Below are 19,958 nucleotides of genomic sequence, written 5' to 3'. Positions count from 1 at the left end.
TGTTGTGCACGGCCACCTTACTTTGGGTGTGTATCCAATCTTATATGAAATCTTACCTTATAAAAGATGCTGGAAGTGTCGTCCTTCCTGTGTTATACAGACATTGTATCTCGTAATCAGATTCTGATTGACGCGAGTGAGTTCTGCTACTGTAATGTTTCTGATTTCGTTTGTAATGTTTTCTTTCAGTTCCTCCAATGTATGAGGATTTGTTCGATACATTTTTTCTTTCATTTTACAACACAAGTAAAAATCTCTGTGTTAAGATCTGGAGAACAAGGGGGAAATACGCTAGCACCGATCACTCTATCTGCAAGCACTTCCGAGATGTAAGAAGGGAATCTTTTTCTGTATGAATAGGGGGGTTGAATGTTGTTGAAACCACTCACACAACTTTTCTTCTTCCGTTAACTGATGGAAGAACGGTGTCAAAATGTCATCTTGGTACCTCTCTGCGTTTACTGTATTCTTGAAGAAAAAAGTTTAAAAAATAGTCCCAATCATTCGTCTTGCATTAAAAGCAAACCAAACACCAATCTTCCTGTCATAATGAGGAACATCATAAACACCATTAGGATCTTTGCACACCAATGGCAATAGTTATGACAGTTCACATGAAAATTAAGATGAAATCAGGCCTCGTCCGAAAAGAACATGATCGTTCAGTGAAGCACGATACAACTCACAATATCTCATTCTGGTGACTTGATCAGCAAGTTTTAGACAATGGACCCGTCTAAACCTGTACGGTTTGATGTGTACAGTAACAGATTTGTAGCTCTGTGTGCAGAAGAAACCAAAACCCCTACTTGTTGTGCTAATTTTGTGAGTGATTTATTCGATGACTGTTCAAGATTCGCACCAATGTTGTCCAGCTTTTCCTCTGGTAAAACTGGTCATGTGCGCACATGTTTTTTTATTGTGCACTGAGCCAGTAGTTTCAAATTTATTTACAATGACTTGAATCTGTGTTTGTGAAGGTGGCACTTCACCAGGAAATTGCTGAACAAATGCATCGCGTACCTGTGGAGCCGACTCGTACTTAAAATAATTTATACATACAAAAGTACAGTGTTGCAGTCATAACTGGCTTACCATGTTAACAGATGAGATTCAGACTGGCGACTGATGCTTGCGAGGTCGAACACATGCACGCTGCTTGCAAAGTCAAGAACTATGCACATGCCTCCAATACTGCAGGTTATGTATCAGAGAGTAAAAATGCTGCTTGGATGGTCTTGGTTTCTATGGGAGACCCTGTGTATGCTTCAAGAGATTCCAACACAATGACTGCAAGCAAGCAGCAGTTTCACAGTTTCATTTGTACCTGTAGTGAAGGTTGCTTTCCTGAATTGTACTTTTAGCATTGTTGTTGTTTTTGTTATGTTATTTTAATTGTCTTGGAAGTTATGTAGGGGGTTTGTTTATTGAGCATTTAATGGGCTGGCTATTTTACCGGTAATTTTCCGTTACATCATTTTCTGGTGCTATCAGTGCCACTCATGGAATTGTTGTTGTTGTTGTTGTTGTTGTTATTGTTATTATTATTATTGTTATTATTATTATTATTATTATTATTATTATTATTATTATTATTATTATTATTATTATTTATTAGTAATGAAAATTTTTAGAAGAATTCAGAGAAAATTTCAAAAGGATATAATAAACTCTGTAGAAGTTAATTATCATAACTCCAATTCTAGAGACTGTTATAAAATTTTTGGAAAACAACTAAGTACAGAAGTATGACTCCTCATACATTAATGTTGAAAGATGAAGCTGGAAAAATGGCACATAGTAATAGTGAAAATGTTGAGATGATGGCAAAATTACTCTGTAAACTTTTGAATTTTGAAGAATGTAAGGAATTATTACAAATTAATATGAATACCACAATAAAAACCAAATATAGCAACATAGACCCTCCAGCATTTCAAGAATTAGGAAAAGTGCTCAAATAAGATGCGGAGAAGAGCAGGTTTTTGTAGAGATGTGGAAATATTAAAGTATCAGGGTTCAGATTTCCTTACACATGGCGTTAACAAAAATTTGGATCATTGAAGAATTTCCGGAGCATTGAACAATGGCCTTACTACACCCTCTTCGCAAAAGAAGGAGATAAGAGTAACCTGGAGAAGAGAGGATTATCTATCTTGGACTGCACATATAAGATTTTTGCCAGGATCCTATATGGAAGGATTAAAGCTAAACAAGAACAAGAGTTGGGAGAGTACCAAGCAGGCTTTCGACCCTGGAGAAGTTGTACTGAACAGATTTTGTTGCTATAAAATTAATAATGGCATTAAACTGAAAACAGCTAAAGGAATAACAAAGATATGGAAGACTTCCCTTCGGCTCTCCTGTAGAGAAGTAGTGGTATTGTGTTGTCTTCTGAATGGCCATGGTGTAGCAAAGCATTCCTACTTACTGAAGGGAGAAGACCACCTCCCGTGATGTGTACTTGCAGTGGTCATCTGACCATAGACACTTCTTTATGGACTGTGCAGACCTGGCTGATTTGCACTGTAGTCTAAAAATTCTGAGTACCACTTCGCTCATTCTCTGAGATGACAAGCAGTCTGTAGACCTTGTCATCTGTTTTATGAGGGTTAGTGGTCTGTTTATCATGTTTAAAATTGAAACTTTATTCTTGTTATATTTTCACTTTTCTTACTATAAATAGGTGTATTTTTTAACCTTTAACTTTTAAATGTCAGCATTTAATTTTATTTCTTAACCTTTTGTGATATTATTGAGTGTAGTTTGAAGTCAATACGTTATTGAATTTTATCCTATTTTATTCATAATTTCTCATCATTTTAAAAATCCTTTAATACAATGCATCCCAATAATTTGTGGTAATTAATGCACGCACTTCCGCGAATTATCGAAAACCGCAAATTATCCACAGTCATTTTTAAGCTTGGTAAAAACAAAACCATAGGTTAAAATAATGAAATGATTTTATGAACAAGCAGAAAATAATTATAACACTTCACATTGTATTGTAAGACACACTAGAGAAAAATTACAAAATGCCATGTTGATTATGCCAACATTCGTATCTAACGAAAAAATTGGTCATCACTTTTTGTTTCTTAGATGATTGTTCATTTTTTTTAAATTTTTGGATCGTACATTTCTCAAGAAAACAATATCTGAAAATGGAAATTCATCTCTATTTTCTATGTAAGAGATAAGTGTGTGTTTAGAGACACTAGCTTGGCTGTGGGAAACTTTCGGAGTTTCCGTTGCATCACTCCTGCACTCGATATCATCTGAATCTCAGTCTTCCTCACCAACCGTCAAATTCCGTACAAGATCCTCCTCACTTTCATGTCTGAAACCATAATTGTCCGTATCGATGTCTAACCACTCAATGTCACTTTCTTCTGCATCTTTGCATTTATCCAGGTTTTACAGTAATGATATCATCGTAGCGAGACTACATTGCCCGTTCGAAATATTATCGTCACTCAAGCCGGCAAATGCTTGCTCTTCACCTAGAACAGATTTCCATGATCGTGTGAGCGTAGTAGCGGTAATTTTGTCCCATGACTTATTGACTACATGAAGAGCATCCAACAAACTGAAGTCCTTCCAAAATGTTGGAATATCGATGCCTTCCTCAACCAATTGGTGTAACAGAGATGACCTGTAGTTCTTTAAAACAGCAATAATGCCTTGGTCCATAGGTTGGAGAATAGAAGTTATATTAGAGGGAAGGTATTTCACGTAAATATTACCTTCTTTAAGTTCACTTTCGTGTCGATGAGAAGACGTATTGTCAATCAAGAGCACTGCTTTGATTGGCAGTGACTGCTTAATTAGGTAGGCCGTCACTTGTTTCATAAAATGATTGTGAAACCAGTCCTTAAATATCTGTGTGTCCATCCACACTGCCTTTTGATGTTAGTACTGCAAAGGTACATTCTCTCGTTTAAAACAACGGGGTTTTCTGGATTTCCCTATCACTAATAATTTTAATTTTTGATCACCACTTGAGTTAGCACATGCCATAATGATTATTCTTTCTTTGGATGTTTCGCGATCTGGGGCTTGCTGTTCTTGTTGGATCACTAATGTTCGGGACGGTAAACATTTCTAATACAACCCTGTTTCATCTGCATTGTAAAGTTATCTAAGGTCAAGCTGTTCTTTTTCAATGAATTATTGAAATTCGTGTGCAAACTTTTCAGCAGCACCCGTGTCTGCGCTGAGATGCTCTCTGTGAATAGCAATTTCTCGTATTCCGTAGCATTTCTTAAACCGCGTAAGCCAGCCAGAAGATGCTTTAAAATCACCTTCTAAGCCAAGAGCATCGTGAAAATATTTTGCTTGCTCAGCACACATTGGGCCAGACACAGGAATACGTTCTGCTCGTTTTTTATTAAACCACCGTATCATGGCTTCGTCTAGATTTGCATAGTCTGATGTTCTCATTGATTACCAGGATGATGAACGATCACAGTTAGCAGAAAATTTGATGAGGGTTTCCTTTTGCTTCTTCATGTGTCTCGCTGTTGTTTCACCCACACCGAACTCGCAGGCTAACTTTGATGACGCCTTGCCTTTCACCAGTCTTTCTATAATTTTGAGTTTTTCACTGATGGTTAACCTTTTATATTTCATTTTTTGACCACTCATATTGAAAACTCTTACTACTGACTTATTCGAAACTTCGAAAAGACTTCAACACTCCGTTCACGCTTCTCAAGTACAGTAGTCTACAATACACTTGCTGCCAGCGCACCTACCCTTCACGTGGCTTACAGTTCAGCGACCTTGGGCTGTGGGGAAAGGGAGGGTAAATTCCGAGTGCATTCCTCTTTCATTGTCTCTGCTTCGAAGATTACGGTAATCTGTGCTGTGCCAAGCACAGCAACATGCTCGAATGTTTCCAAGTTTGCAGTATTCTGGCAGCAGTGTGCATATAGACCTACTACTACGTAGTAGAGAAACGAAGTCTGATCTCCTCAAATATCAATGATTTCGTCTCCACGCATCGCATTAAAATTCTTTTAAACTAGGCAGAGATAATTTTACTCAGCGTGATGGTTAGTGGGTGTAAGAATTAATACTTTAAAAAATAACTCTCCAAGACCCGCGAATTAACCGCAAAGCAAATTATCCGCATGCAATTTATCGGGAGTGCACTGTATATGATAAGGCATTGTGGACCAAACCCACTTGATATTTTTTTAAAAAACTCTTATACAGGCAAGTCCAAAAAGATGCAGAGAACACCAGCAACCTCTCTACTTAGTGTTTTATGACCTGGAGAAGGCCTTTGACTGTCCTGAGGCCTGCTATGTGGGCAGTGTTAACACGCTTTGGTTCCTTTGAATGCTCTGTTGGCCTGGTTCGAGCACTCCATTATGGTATGTCTGGTCAGGTTTTCCAGCAGAAAAACATCTGTGATACTTTTCCTATTGCACATGCACTGAAGCAAGGGTGTGTACTTGCCCCAACGCTCTTTGTATGTGGCTGCTATGCTTTGTGATACATCATGAACCAACATCTCTGGCATTGTTTTAAGGTATCGTCTTGATGGAAGTCTTTTCAAATTAACGAGACTTTGTTCAAATTGCTTAGCTCATGTGACCAGAATAACTGAACTGAATTGCATATGATGATACTGCATCACCTGCTCTTACCCCTGAGGACCTGCAGCAATCGGTCAATAATTTCAAGAGTGCATATGACAGTTTTGGCCTCACCATCAATGCATAAAAATCAGATTCTTGCTCAACCTTCCTCAAGGAATAGCCTTGCAGAATGCTTCAGACGTCGTTCTCATACCTTGGGAGCATGTTACCTAAACGATGCACCTCAAAAGTGGATGTGGAAAACAGGTTCCATGCTACTCATCTGACATTTGGTCGGCTATTCAAGCTGGCCTTCAGAAATAAAGACCCAACAGTTCGTACAAAAATTATGGTATATAAAGCAGTATCACATCGTTACTCTATGGATGTGAAATCTGGACCCTGTACTGCTATGACATCAAGAAACTTGAACATTTTCATCTTCAGTCTTAAATATTAATTGGGAGAACCATGTCTACAATCTTGCAGTTCTTGAGAAAGTGTGCATGAACACTGTAGAAGCTTCAGTGGACTGGTCATGTGTGCCATATGAACAACACCAGGCTTCCTCGCAAATTCCTTCGAAGCGTTATAAAGACTAGCTTAAACAAACCATGAAAGTCACAAATATTAACCCTCAAATGTGGGACACACTTTCCAACTCATGTTGGTGCCAAACCATCTCTACTGCTGTTGAACTGTTTGAATTAGAGTTTTGCAGGCATGAAGAGGTTAAACGACAGTTACGCATTCTGTCAGATGTAGCCTCATCTTCCCCCTTCCGTCGAGTGCAATCTGTGTGGTTGCATTTTTCATGCTAGAATTGCCTTGTTCAGTCATCAAACATACAGGCACACAGCATTGAGTGCTATTGGATTGTAAGGAGCAGAATTTGTATACTCGTAATAATCATCGCATATTTTGTCGTCAGGGGCCAATGACCTAGAGTTTAAGTCCCTTCAAACAAGGCATCATCATCATCCTTATAATCATCATTGCAAACTTCAAGTTTTTTGGAACAAACATATTCCAAGGTAAGCTAAAGAAGTACTGTATACTGTATTACAGAGACCTAGTCGGTGACTAAGAAGGGTGATTAATATATACAGGTAGCAGAAATTATATGTCTGTTTAGCATACTACAAAAGACAAGGAAAGAGAGATAAGTAATGAAAATATGCAGAAAGAAATTAAGGCAGTAAAGTTGAATGATAAAAAAAGAGAGAAATGTATGGAAATAGTTTGGATGTATTATATAGATGAATGAAGAACGTTTGCTAAAAAAAAACTATGGATTCTATATATACGTATATAAAATGAGAGTTGTGTTCAGAATTAAAAAAAGAATGGTGCTATGATAACAGGGTTATTCATGAATTTAAATTTTTGTTGCTTAGTCTGTAATGATCTGAACTATGAGAAAACGGGTGAGCAGAATTTAATGAAAATCTGTATGTAAAGTGGAGGAATAAGGCACTACAGTCTGCTCTAAATAATTTTATTCATCCTGGGTGAAATGTTAATGTAGGGGAAGGCCTGAAATTTAATTCTCAAATATCTATGTTATTAGTGGTCCAGTTGATAACTACTACATAACAAGAGTTATAGAGAGTACAATTTTTGATCATTTATATCATACAGTTTTACCATACTAGCTATAATAATAATATTGTTCAGTAGTGTTAATTGACAATGGTGGTATTCTATGTCGCAATTGTCTTAAGGTGAAGAAACGCTTGGTCATCACCCCATATCGGCGAGGGAAATTGTGAAGATTAGTATCAAAGAGAGAGAATTTTTTTGTGAAGGAAGGATTGCTTGAAGAGCAAGACAAGAGGGAGTCACAAAAAGAGGAAGGAGGATCCACTTAGCATTGGATGCCCTAATATCACTAAATATGAAATCCCACAACATTGAAAGCCAATAGAATTGATTGACTATTTCATTTTACATTGACTTGTTTTTTGGGATGTACTTTCTCTCTTCTGCTGCCGCCACTCTAATCTATATGGTCTGACATCATTGTTAGCCGGTTTGAGTCTCGTTCGTTGAAAAAATTGAATTCACAGTTTTTGGGGGTCACAAGGCTGATTGGTGACAGAATCGTGTACATCATACGTATAACGAGCAGAGTTGGGAAGTAATTGAGTTGCTTGTAATGATTACATTCTTAGTAACATTTATTTGTAAGAATTACTTTTTACAGAACACCACCAAAAAACGTCGATCTTTTGAGATGTGGTGCTATCGACGCCTGCTAAGAATATTGTGGGTTGACAGAATACGTATTACTGAAGTACTACAACACCTGAACAAAGAGCTAGAGGTCATGTACAACATCAAAAAGAAGAAACTTGAGACGTTAGCCACATCATTTGAAATGATATAGACTCCTTCAGCTTATCTTACAAGGTAAAATTGAAGGAAGGAGAAGTAGGAGAAAGAGGAGAATATCTTGGCTACAGAATCTACAAGAATGGTATGGACTAAGTACCCCCCTACTCTTTTCAGAGTTGCTGAGAATAAGAACCTGATGACAACCGACGTGTATTGAGGATATGGTACAAGAAGAAGAATTTTTACTTGTAATTAACTTCTTGAAATAAAATTTTAACTGTTACTTTCTAGTAATTGTTACATTCTAGTAATTGATATACATCGCACAGAAGCAGAGACAGGGAAGAAATAAGGATGAAGATACCTTTTTCAGTTCTACTACAGCAGAACCAGTACTGTTATCAGTTCTGGCTGAGGTACTTTCTTACCTCTCAAGAACTTCCAAAGACATCATTCTTATACCAACAAGGTTCCTAAAATTAAACACCGGTATTTCTTCACGTACCTTTGTAGGGCGTCTTTCCAATAAATGCAAATATGTACTCTTCCCCAAAGATGTTGAGGCTTAGCTGTGAGAATCCTAAGGACCACATATTTATTTGCAACCTAAATTACATGTTACAGCGTAAATGGCAAATTATTTGAAATGCTAAGTCATTAACTAAAATAAAAATTATGGAAAAAGATAATTTGGATGTTCCAAGGTATCATGTTTGGTCTTTCCTAGAGATGATGGCCACTTAATGTCTCTATGATAAAAAATACACAAAATTAAATAAAATCTTTTCCTTGCAACTCTCTGTATTATGCAAAAAATGGTCAGTGATTTATTCAAGATTAGCATTCTATATAGTAATTGTAATTGTACTTGTGTAATTTTACTAATTACTTGTCGAAAAAGTAATTTGTGATTGTAATTGAGTAAAATATTTCTCAGGTAACTGTAATTCAGCCCAGTTACTTTTCTCTTGTACTCTTTCCATCACTGATAATGAGATGTGGAAATACGAAGGCAGATCAAATATAAACAGGAATTTGAATGTATGGCTGCTGTTAGTAATAATTCTGAGCCAGGGCTTTGCCAGGATGTTGGTAGGGGTGTCTGGAGAAGCGGTTTGTGTGCACAACTGACGGTGGAGAGCTGGGCTGCTTCAGTTCGCCATGAGCGAGCAAGAGGTGCACACGTCCGTTGTGCAATGAATCATTATAAAATTTCTCGCAAAAGAGGGCACCAAACCTTCCGAAATTTCGAGACAATTCTGTGCACTGTTTGGGGAAGAAACACTTTCGCAAACTGGAGTGTATGAGTGGGCTAAAAAATTTGTGGCAGGAAGAGAAGCTGTGGAAAATGAACCTCATGAAAGGGGACCGCGGGCAAGCATCGCCGCAGACAATATTTTTGCCATCTGTGACATTATTGGTAAGATCAGCAAATAAAAATTTTGCAGATTGTTTTAGCTGTAGGAATGAGTTACAGAAGTGTTCAAACCATCATCCAAGATGAACTCCATTTCAGAAAATTGTTTGCCATGTGGGTTCCTCATCTCCTCAACCAGGAACGAAAACTTTGTCAGGAAGTTTGTCAGAGACTCCTGCATCGTATTGTGACTTGTGATGAAACTTGGGTGCATCATTACCCTCCAGAGTCAAAGCAAGCAAGCAAGCATGGAGTGGTGCATGGAGTGGTGGCGAAGAGTCCGGTCAAGGCCAAAACATGCCTATTTGCTGGAAAGGTGCTTGCAATTGTTTTCTGGGATTCTGTGGGTGTTTTGCTGGTGGATTTTCTTCACAAACAAAGTACAATTAATGCAGCTTATTACTGTCGCCTTTTGGATGAAGCAAAAACTGCGTATCGCAACAAGCGACGCTGGCAACTGATCCAAAACATAATTTTTCTCCATGACACTGCAAGGCCGCATACTGCCGTTTTAACGCGGGAAAAACTGGAGAAAATTCACAGGACACCTCTGGAACACCCTCCATACAGTCCAGATTTATCACCCTGCACTACCATTTGTTTGGACCACTCAAACAAGACCTAAGAGTACAGTGGTTCGATGATGATGCAAGTGTAGAAGAGTTCGTCTGCAACTGGCTCCACACACATCCCACTTCTTTCTATTAGGACGGAATCATAAACTTACCAATTCCTTCGAGATGATGTGTAGAAAAGTGATCTCTATATGTGTATTCTTTTGGTTGATGCGATAATTTTTTTTTAAAAATCCCGTTCATATTTTATCCACCCTTGTACAGACAGTTCCCATTTATTTCTGTTATTTATGTGAATGTATACATTACTTCCCAGACCTTCAGGGTCGCTACAAGGACAAAGTTTAACATGAAACAAAATAATCTAAAACTTAAAATTAAAAACATAACAATAACTCTAAAACTACCAAATACTTAGTTAAAATATCAGTCAATATTACAATAAAGAAAACGACAGAAAAAACCACTCAGTAGTAATGAACAGGTAATAAAAGTCCTAAATGAAAACATTAAAAAAGTACCTGGGCAGCAATCGATAATCTATTTCTATAAAACAAAAGTACATAAGGTAGTTTATTCATTATACAAACCTACTTGCCTCCACTGACCAGTACACCAAGGCGTATGAGGCAGTTGGACAGATCGTAGAGGTAACTACCGTATATTATCAATTTCAAATTTGTAACCCCATGTTGTAAGGAGGCACAAAACAGAAAAATCCAGAAAATAGGTAAAATATTGAAATTGTCTTGGAAGGACCAGACACAGCTCATTTTATGCCCTCACTGAAAGAAACAGTACTGTGTAGGTACCAGAGGGATACCATAAACAACCTTTTAAGGCCCACAAAATCAACTGTTCCTGAGATATTTCCAATAAATGCCCGCTCTTGGAAACTGATAAAGGAATGGCCAGCCGTAACTGTGGTAACATCAACTCAAGATGGCAGTTCAACTTTCCCTCTAGCTCTAGAAGCAGTGCCCAAAACAATCATGGGGCTATTTTTACGATATTATCTCTCAGCGTCCTCAAAAACTCTTCTGTAAGTCTTCAAGGTCTACTGTTATAGCTTGCTTTATGGCTGGATTTTGCTCTATGATACAATCTAGCAATTCATTCTCTGTAAAATTAACCTCAGTTCCATGAAGTGGTGGTGGTGATAATGATTTTAAAAGGAAGTACAACTAATTCCATGAATGAGTATGGAACGATTGCTTTAAGGTGCAGATTACTTGCTTCAAATATATATGCCATAGTTTAGGATTAATCTTTGTTACTTCATTCTAAAATGAAGCCTTTATTATGTATTGTTTTGACTCTGTTTATTCCAACCTGTAGAGACTTTCTTTTAGTCGTAGATTGTAGCAGTTGGAAAGTATGTTCTGAATCTTTCACCTCAACTTCATCATTAAGGGAAATCATAACTGTTGTACATATTTAATAGTAGAAATTGGTACAGGTTTATGAAATTGTACTACATCAGTATAATCTAGCTTTTGTGATGACTGTAAATAAGGCTCAAGGACAATTGCTCAATTTAGCAGGGATATTTATTAGAAAACTCCATGTTTCTCTCATCAATTTTATGTTACTTGATCCAGGGTTCGAACTCAGAATAATTTATACCTATATTGTTCTAATAGTCTGACACATAGTATTATTCATTCTACAGCACTGGGTTCATGATTTTGCAGTTGGAGAAGATGTACAAAGTTAACTTAACGAATCGCTACCAATAGTTTGTAATGAAGAAAAATACATGTAATTCAATTTCTGTGATCTATTTTCAAGTGTTTGTTGATTATAATATTGTTACATTATCACAGCTGTTCATGTGTTTTATTTCATAACGTCAAAACTTTGCAAATACATCGATGGGGGATATTAATGAACAACTTGATACATTGTGGGTAGAGTCGGCAGGTAACTGCTAGTCAAATACTGTGTGATATTGGGAATGCAAGGATCTCGAAATATGTACAGTATTATTCATCAAACACTCTGCTCTATGAAATGTTTGTTATATTTAACAGTATTAACTAAAGAATTATCAGTATAGTCATTTAAAAATCTAAGAAAACAATGCAGCATTGAGCAACCCAAACCAAAAACCAAACCCAATGGCACAACAGCCCCAAAGGGCCATGGCCTACCAAGTGACTGTTGCTCAGCCTGAAGGCCTACGAATTCTCTTGGCCATTATTCTTATCTTTCTAGAATGGGGCCACTATCTCATTGCCAGATAACTTCTCAGTTGTAATCACGTAGGCTGAGTGGACCTCAAACCAGCCCTAAGATCCAGTTAAAAATCCCTGACTAGCCAGGAATTGAACCTGGGGCCTCCGGATAAGAGGCTGGGATGCTACTCCCTGCAATATGGGACCAGCTCAGCATCAAGCACTTTAAGAAATTGAGGGTGTAAAATAAGAATTGAATCTTTCTTTGGTTTTGATGAAGAAAGTCTGTCTGTCTGTTAGGTCATCAGCCCAGAGGCTGGTTGGATCCTCAAACAGCACTACCAAAGGCTATGCGGTTATAAGGAAACCCCAAAAACCAATGGCAGCACCAAAATGAGGCGTACTAGGCAAGATGAGGAGTGAGGTAGTTTGCCATTGCTTTCCTCACTGGGTCAGAAAGTACTATTGCAGCATGACTGACCCTATGGGCAACACCTTTCGTAACACTCAGATGCACTAGTCGTGCTCTGAATGTCATTACTCAACACTACCCATACCCCAGCAGCTTCCATAATGTCACAGCCATGGATGTTGACTGGGACTTCGGTGGAAGCTACACTTTACTCTGGCCTGTGCCAAGAGATGGATGCAAAAGTATTGTATCCATCAAGAAATTACAGCAGGCACATAAAGAAAGTAGATCTATGAATTATAAAAGAGCAAAAGTTACATAAATCTTTGCAGAAATCTATCTAAAGCTGTAACTTCCAACTTTTTCTGAATCTTTCCTGTTATAGATATGCGTTAATACTCAAGATATATTATTTTGCTATGCATTTTCCTCTACTCAAACAGGTACTGGCATAGTACATTGTATTGAAATCAAAAATCCAAAATATTTTTTTTTTCTAATCACTACTTTTACTACCATTATCCACAGTATATTATTGTAAAGTGTGTTTGTATATGCAGGTAAAATCCATCTCTGGCCAAGTGCATGGAGGACAAGGCAAGAAACGGCGGCTTGTGATGCGCTTTGCACGGAAACTCCTCCAGCTGAAGAAAGACACAACACCTATGCAACTGAAGGTACTATATTGATGGAAATGATCTGAACAATACATTTCTAGAATGAGAATGTAATTATTTAACCCCTCATGATTTAGATTGATATATCTATTTTGCATTTGAATTGAATTATGTCTACAAAGTGTAAATTAAGTTTACAGCTTTCATAGCATATCTTGACTTGTGTAGTACATTGACATAGCATGTCAAAGAGCAGCATAGGACATGGCATTCTATTGTTTAAGAGCTGCCATTTTGTTTGTATGGTCAGCATGGAGAGGTGATTATACTTTCGCCATTGACATTTAGGCCCTATTTCAAGAATAATGATAGTCTGGTCAGTACTAGTTTTGGCCACTGAGTGTATGATTCGAGGAAGTGTATCGAATCATTCAAGTGTACAGGCGTGCACATTAATGGTGTCCCGACATAAACAATCAACACTGCCCCACTCCAGTACTGAAAAGAAGGGAAGAGAGTGAAGGGGTAGTGTTGAAGGCCAATCCAGTACAAAACATGGGGGAAGAGAGTGAAGGGGTAGTGTTGAAGGCACAATGACTCACCTTCTCGCTTAACGCATTGCTGCATGGACTGCATGCAGACAGCCCGCTACAAGACTTTGTTGTGATCGAAATGGGCACAGTGACGAATGTATTGAAGTACAGCATTGGGTTACCTACTCGTCCGGCCCCGCGGTATACGGGGCAACGCGTCCAGCCACCCCGAGTTCGATTCCCGGCCGGGTCAAGGGTTTTTAATTGTAAATGATTAATATCCTTGGCCTGGGGACTGCGTGTTTGTGTCGTCCTTAACGTTCCTCACATTCAACACTCAACACTTCCGCAATCCGAATTACATGCAGGTTCATATATTGTGCAAGAAGGGGCAAAAGAACTCTATAGGACGACGCCCCGAACAAATAGCATTTTAACATAAACAATTAAAAAAGTAACCTACTCTGATAATTACAGTATTAAGAGGTAAAGAAGGTTTTTAACCGAAAAGTATTTTATACTACAGTAGTTAGGGATATTTTGTAGCTGCGTTATATTGGGTTTACCAATCCTTCTTCACCTCGTTCTTGCCATATTTCTATCCATTTCCAAACTGTCTTAAGGCTGCATGGTATTGCTTCTGCTATTGCTTGGGGGACCATGTGAGCCTCGCACATGCCAATAATACGGCCTCGATTCACCTGCGATAGGATAGGAGCCATCTTATTACAATGTTACAGTATAACGCCGGAATACACACACTGTGTATTCAGCACTCCCTGTTCACTCCCTTCCCCCCTTTTCAGTACTGGAGTGGGGCAGTATTGATTGTTTATGTCGGGACACCATTAATGTGCGTGCGTGTACGAGTGAATCGATTCACAGAAACGGCGAGCTCACAGTACATGATTCAGCTGAATCCCAACAGACAGTGCTGAGTGGTGCATTCACGGCTCAGTGGGACACATGACACTCACAGCTCCTTATCGGCACACTGGACACTTTGCATGTAACTATTCTCATGTTTATACCTGTATTGAAACTTGCTATAATTTGCATCAAATTACACTGGAGACTGGCAGGGAGCCGAACTGTCGCTGCTGCCAAACATATAGAGCCATGGTATACTGAAAGAATTGTACACTATAACGGACTCCTGCTCTCAGCTTATTTGAAAATAATACCCACTTGCATTCACTGTCCTCTTCTTACATACATACATACATACATACATACATACATACATACATTATCATTATAGACTGTTATGCCTTTCAGCATTCAGTCTGCAAGCCTCTGTGAATTTACTAAATGTCGCCACAATCCTCGATTTGCAACTAGTGTTGTGGCCTCATTTAGTTCTATACCTCTTATCTTTAAAACGTTAGAAACTGAGTCTAACCATCGTCGTCTTGGTCTACCTCTACTTCTCTTACCCTCCATAACAGAGTCCATTATTCTCCTAGATAACCTATCCTCCTCCATTCGCCTCACATGACCCCACCATCGAAGCCGGTTTATGCGTACAGCTTCATCCATAGAGTTCATTCCTAAATTAGCCTTTATCTCCTCATTCCGAGTACCCTCCTGTCATTGTTCCCACCTGTTTGTACCAGCAATCCTTCTTGCTACTTTCATGTCTGTTACTTCTAACTTGTGAATAAAGTATCCTGAGTCCACCCAGCTTTCGCTCCCGCAAAGCAAAGTTGGTCTGAAAACAGACTGATGTAAAGATAGTTTCGTCCGGAAGCTGACTTCCTTCTTACAGAATACTGTTGATCGCAACTGTGAGCTCACTGCATTAGCTTTACGACACCTTGATTCAATCTCACTTACTATACTACCATCCTGGGAGAACACACAACCTAAATACTTGAAATTATCGACCTGTTCTAGCTTTCTATCACCAATCTGACATTCAGTTCTGTTGAATTTCTTACCTACTGACATCAATTTAGTCTTCGAGAGGCTAATTTTCATACCATACTAATTGCACCTATTTTCAAGTTCCAAGATATTAGACTGCAGGCTTTCGGCACAATCTGCCATTAAGATCAAGTCGTCAGCATAGGCCAGACTGCTTACTACATTTCCACCTTAGTGAATCCCTCCCTGCTATTTTTTACCTTTCAGCAGATGATCCATGTAAACTACGAACAGCAAAGGTGAAAGATTACAGCCTTGTCTAACCCCTGTAAGTACCCTGAACCAAGAACTCATTCTACCATCAATTCTCATGTCAACATAAATGCCTCCGATTGATTTTAATAATTTACCTTTAATTCCATAGTCCCCCAGTATAGGGAACATCTTTTCCCTCGGTACCCTGTCATATGCTCTCCCTAGATCTACGAAACATAAACACAACTGCCTATTCCTCTCGTAGCATTTTTCAGTTACCTGGCGCATACTGAAAATCTGATCCTGACAGCCTCTCTGTGGTCTGAAACCACACTGGTTTTCATCCAACTTCCTCTCAACCACTGATCGCACCCTCCCTTCCAAGATGGCAGTGAATACTTTGCCTGGTATACTAATCAGTGATATACCACAATAGTTGTTGCAATCCTTCCTGTTCCCTTGCTTATAGATAGGTGCAGTTACTGCTTTTGTCCAATCTGAAGGTACCTTACCAACACTCCATGCTAATCTTACTACTCTATGAAGTTATTCCATCCCTGCCTTCCCACTATAGTTCACCATTTCAGGTCTAATTTCATCTGTTCCTGATGCTTTATGGCAATGGAGTTTTTCCCTTGCTTTTAGATAGGTGTAATTACTGCTTTTGTCCAATCTGAAGGTACCTTACCAACACTCCATGCTAATCTTACTACTCTATGAAGTTATTCCATCCCTGCCTTCCCACTATACTTCACCATTTCAGGTCTAATTTCATCTGTTCCTGATGCTTTATGGCAATGGAGTTTATTTACCATCCTTTCCACTTCCTCAACGTAATTTCACCATCATCATTTTCTTCCTCCCCACGAGCTTGGCTGTTCGCAACACCACCAGGATGATTTCCTTTTACATTGAGAAGATGTTCAAAATATTCCCTCCACCTCTCCAGTGATTTCCTGGGATCTGTTATGAGTTCACCTGAATTACTCAAAACTCTGTTCATTTCCTTTTTCCCTCCCTTCCTAAGATTCTTTATTACTGTCCAGAAAGTTTTGCCTGCTGCTTGACCTAGCCTTTCCAGGTTATTTCCAAAATCTTCCCACTTCTTTTTGGATTCAACAACTGTTTGTTTCTTTCATCTTTCATCTTCGTACAAATCCCTGTGTGCCTCGGCCCTTGTTTGGAGCCATTTCTGATAAGCCTTCTTTTTACGTTTACAAGCTGCTCTCACTTTATCATTCCACCAAGATGTTCTCCTTTTCCCATCTTTACACACAGTCGTTACTATGCGTTCCCTTGCTGTGTCTACTACAGCATCCCTGTTTGCCACCCATTCTCTTTCTATATCCTGAGCCTGCTTACTGTCCACTGTTCGAAACTTTTCACTAATCATATCCATGTACTTCTGTTTAATTTCCTCGTCCTGGAGAATTTCTACCCTTATTCGTTTGCAGACAGATTTCACTTTTTCTTTGCAGTGTTAAAAAAGTAGTCAACACATAATTCCAAAGTACGTAGGTAGTAAATAGGTAGGCTAAGGTTATTCTACTTTTTTTTTTTTTTTTTTTTTTTTTGCTAGTGGCTTTACTTCGCACAGACACAGATAGGTCTTATCACGACGATGGGATAGGAAAGGCCTAGGAGTTGGAAGGAAGCGGCCGTGGCCTTAATTAAGGTACAGCCCCTGCATTTGCCCGGTGTGAAAACGGGAAACCACGGAAAACCATCTTCAGGGGTGCCGACAGTGGGATTTGAACCCACTATCTCCTGGGTGCAAGCTCACAGTTTAATGAATCAGTATTATAACTTAGTTGACATTCGACAATTAATTCAGCTCAGCTCCCTAGCTTACCCTATGACTATGAGTCATGTTCACGACCGCTCGAAATTGTTTTATATAGGGGAGAACCGCTCAGTATTTTCACAGTTCGTATGTCACATCATTGCACAAGACTTCAATAATCGAATCATGAGATCACCGGTGTAAGTTAGCCGACTGACGCAGTAGCTTAAATAAAAGATGTTTAATCAGAAAACCAGTGGGGTACTGTACATCTCAGGTAGCCTGTACAAAATAAAAGATCCTCTGCTGATAGAAAAAGGCATATTTTCAAAGATTACCGAGCGAGTTCGCAATGCGGTGGGGGTCGCGTAGCTATGAGCTTATATTCGGGGGATGGTGATTTTGAATCCTACCATTGGCAATCATTTGGATGGTTTTCCATGTTTCCCATTTTCACACCAGGCAAATGCTGGTGCTGAACCTTAAGGCCATGGCCGCTTCCTTGCCTCTCCTAGCCCTTTCCTATCCCATCGTCACCATAAGACCTATCTGTGTCGTGCGATGTAAAGCAACTTATTTGATTTATATTTAATATGTAGGCTACTTATTGTGAACACAGATGTTTTTACATTTAATTCTATATACATATATGAGTTGTAACTTTCAGAGAACTGTGGAAAACCATAACTTAATGTATAAAATTTGAGTTGTGCCAGTTATTATTATTATTATTATTATTATTATTATTATTATTATTATTATTATTATTATTATTATTATTATTATTGTTGTTGTTGTTGTTGTTAACTATGTAAGTTTTGTACTCTAATATAATAAGCATGTATAATACTGCACAAGTACCTATTTTTTCATGCATTTCATTTTTTAACTTATTTGTTTTGTATTGTGTACTCACCATGAATACAATGAAATTTCCAAGTTCTTTGCAATCATTTAAGAAAAGACTAGGCAAACAATTGATAGGGAATCTCCCACCTGGGCGACAGCTCGAAATGCTGATCATTGATGATCGTGTGTGCAGATATCTTTTCATCTAATTCTGTATACTTATTTAATGGAGTTGTCACTTAGGGGAAAGGCTTTGTAACATCAAAACTTCATGCGAAGAGGAGACTGCAGGAGAAACCTGAATCTGAAAGCTAGATGGAGCATAAGAAAGCAGTTCATAGAATGCAGACCAGACGGCAGCAGCAAACATTGAATGTTGTTGCTGCCATATTATCAGTATACGCTACACAGATGCAGTAGGAACGGTGACTCTAATGTGACATGAATCGGATCACTGTATTGATTCAGTAATGTGAATGGTATCAAATGAATCGATTCAGTAAAATGAATCAAATATCCCATCACTAGTCAGTATACAATGAATATTCAGGTGATATTTCAGTTTGGGATGCCAAAGGAAAGTGCTAGATGAGCGCACAACTACTAGGTTGGTTAGTTCCTTTAGATCAATTACATCTGTTTGTAATCATAAGCCAGAAACGTGTGAGAGAACTCTGAGGACACTAAATGCGGTTGAAAATGTTTGTGCTGCCATTTGTGGAGCATGAAGAAATCTGCTTAGTGCCGCTCTGCAGCTTTGCATATTTCAGACCATACATTCAGAAAATAGTGTATGAGGACTTCAGTTTTCATCCCTATAAACTCCAAGTTGCCCACAATCTGAACTTGCAGATTTCACTGCAGTTCACTAGAACCATGTGCAAGCTCATTTGGGAAAATCTGAAGCTGTTGCACATCATGCTTATGTCAAATGAAGCACATTTTGAGTTATGAGGATCCGTGAATAAACAAAACGTGTTACTGGAGTGATGTAACCCCATCTGACCTGCATGTCAAACCCGTGCACAGCATGCTTGTTACTGTTGCGTTGCAAGTTATCAGACCATCCTTTTTAGAGGACAGTGAGAGTATGACTGTGACTGTCAACCGTAAATGTTATCTTGATGCTGCAAGACTTTCTTCTTCAATGGATGATGAATGTGGATATGAACAATTAATAGTTCCAATAAGATGGGGCAAACACCACACACACACACGCACACACACACGCACGCACACACACACACACACACACACACACACACACACACACACAGAGTCAGAATTTGCATGGATTTTTTTTAAGACAAACCTTTCCACAGAGATTAACTTCCTGTCATGGTGACATCCTTGGCCAGCCCGGTCCCTGCATCTAACGTGCCCTGATGTTTTGTTACGGGATTCCTCAAGCAAGAAGCTTTTCAGACACATTTCTCTACCATACTAGAATTAAAAGGCCGTATCAGAGCTGCTATGACCAGTATTTCTGGGGACACGGTGTGACACGTAATGTACAGGTTCTGATGCCAGTTAGAAGAATGTGTGG

The 19,958-nt window shown here is 38.7% G+C and overlaps 1 protein-coding gene across 4 annotated transcripts in view; it reads left to right on the top strand.

Moving 5' to 3' along the window:
* sws (patatin like phospholipase domain containing sws) overlaps positions 1–19,958 on the top strand; it is an 874,342-nt gene that overhangs the window by 75,089 nt on the left and 779,295 nt on the right. For all 4 annotated transcript variants that reach the window (XM_067138236.2, XM_067138235.2, XM_067138234.2 and 1 more), the window contains exon 4: positions 13,070–13,186. In XM_067138236.2, the coding sequence (XP_066994337.1) occupies positions 13,070–13,186 (117 nt within the window). The remainder of the gene's footprint in view (positions 1–13,069; positions 13,187–19,958) is intronic.

This window comes from Anabrus simplex, chromosome 1 (genome assembly GCF_040414725.1).
Source record: "Anabrus simplex isolate iqAnaSimp1 chromosome 1, ASM4041472v1, whole genome shotgun sequence".
NCBI lineage: Eukaryota > Metazoa > Arthropoda > Insecta > Orthoptera > Tettigoniidae > Anabrus > Anabrus simplex.
This window is presented reverse-complemented; position numbering and strand designations above follow the sequence as displayed.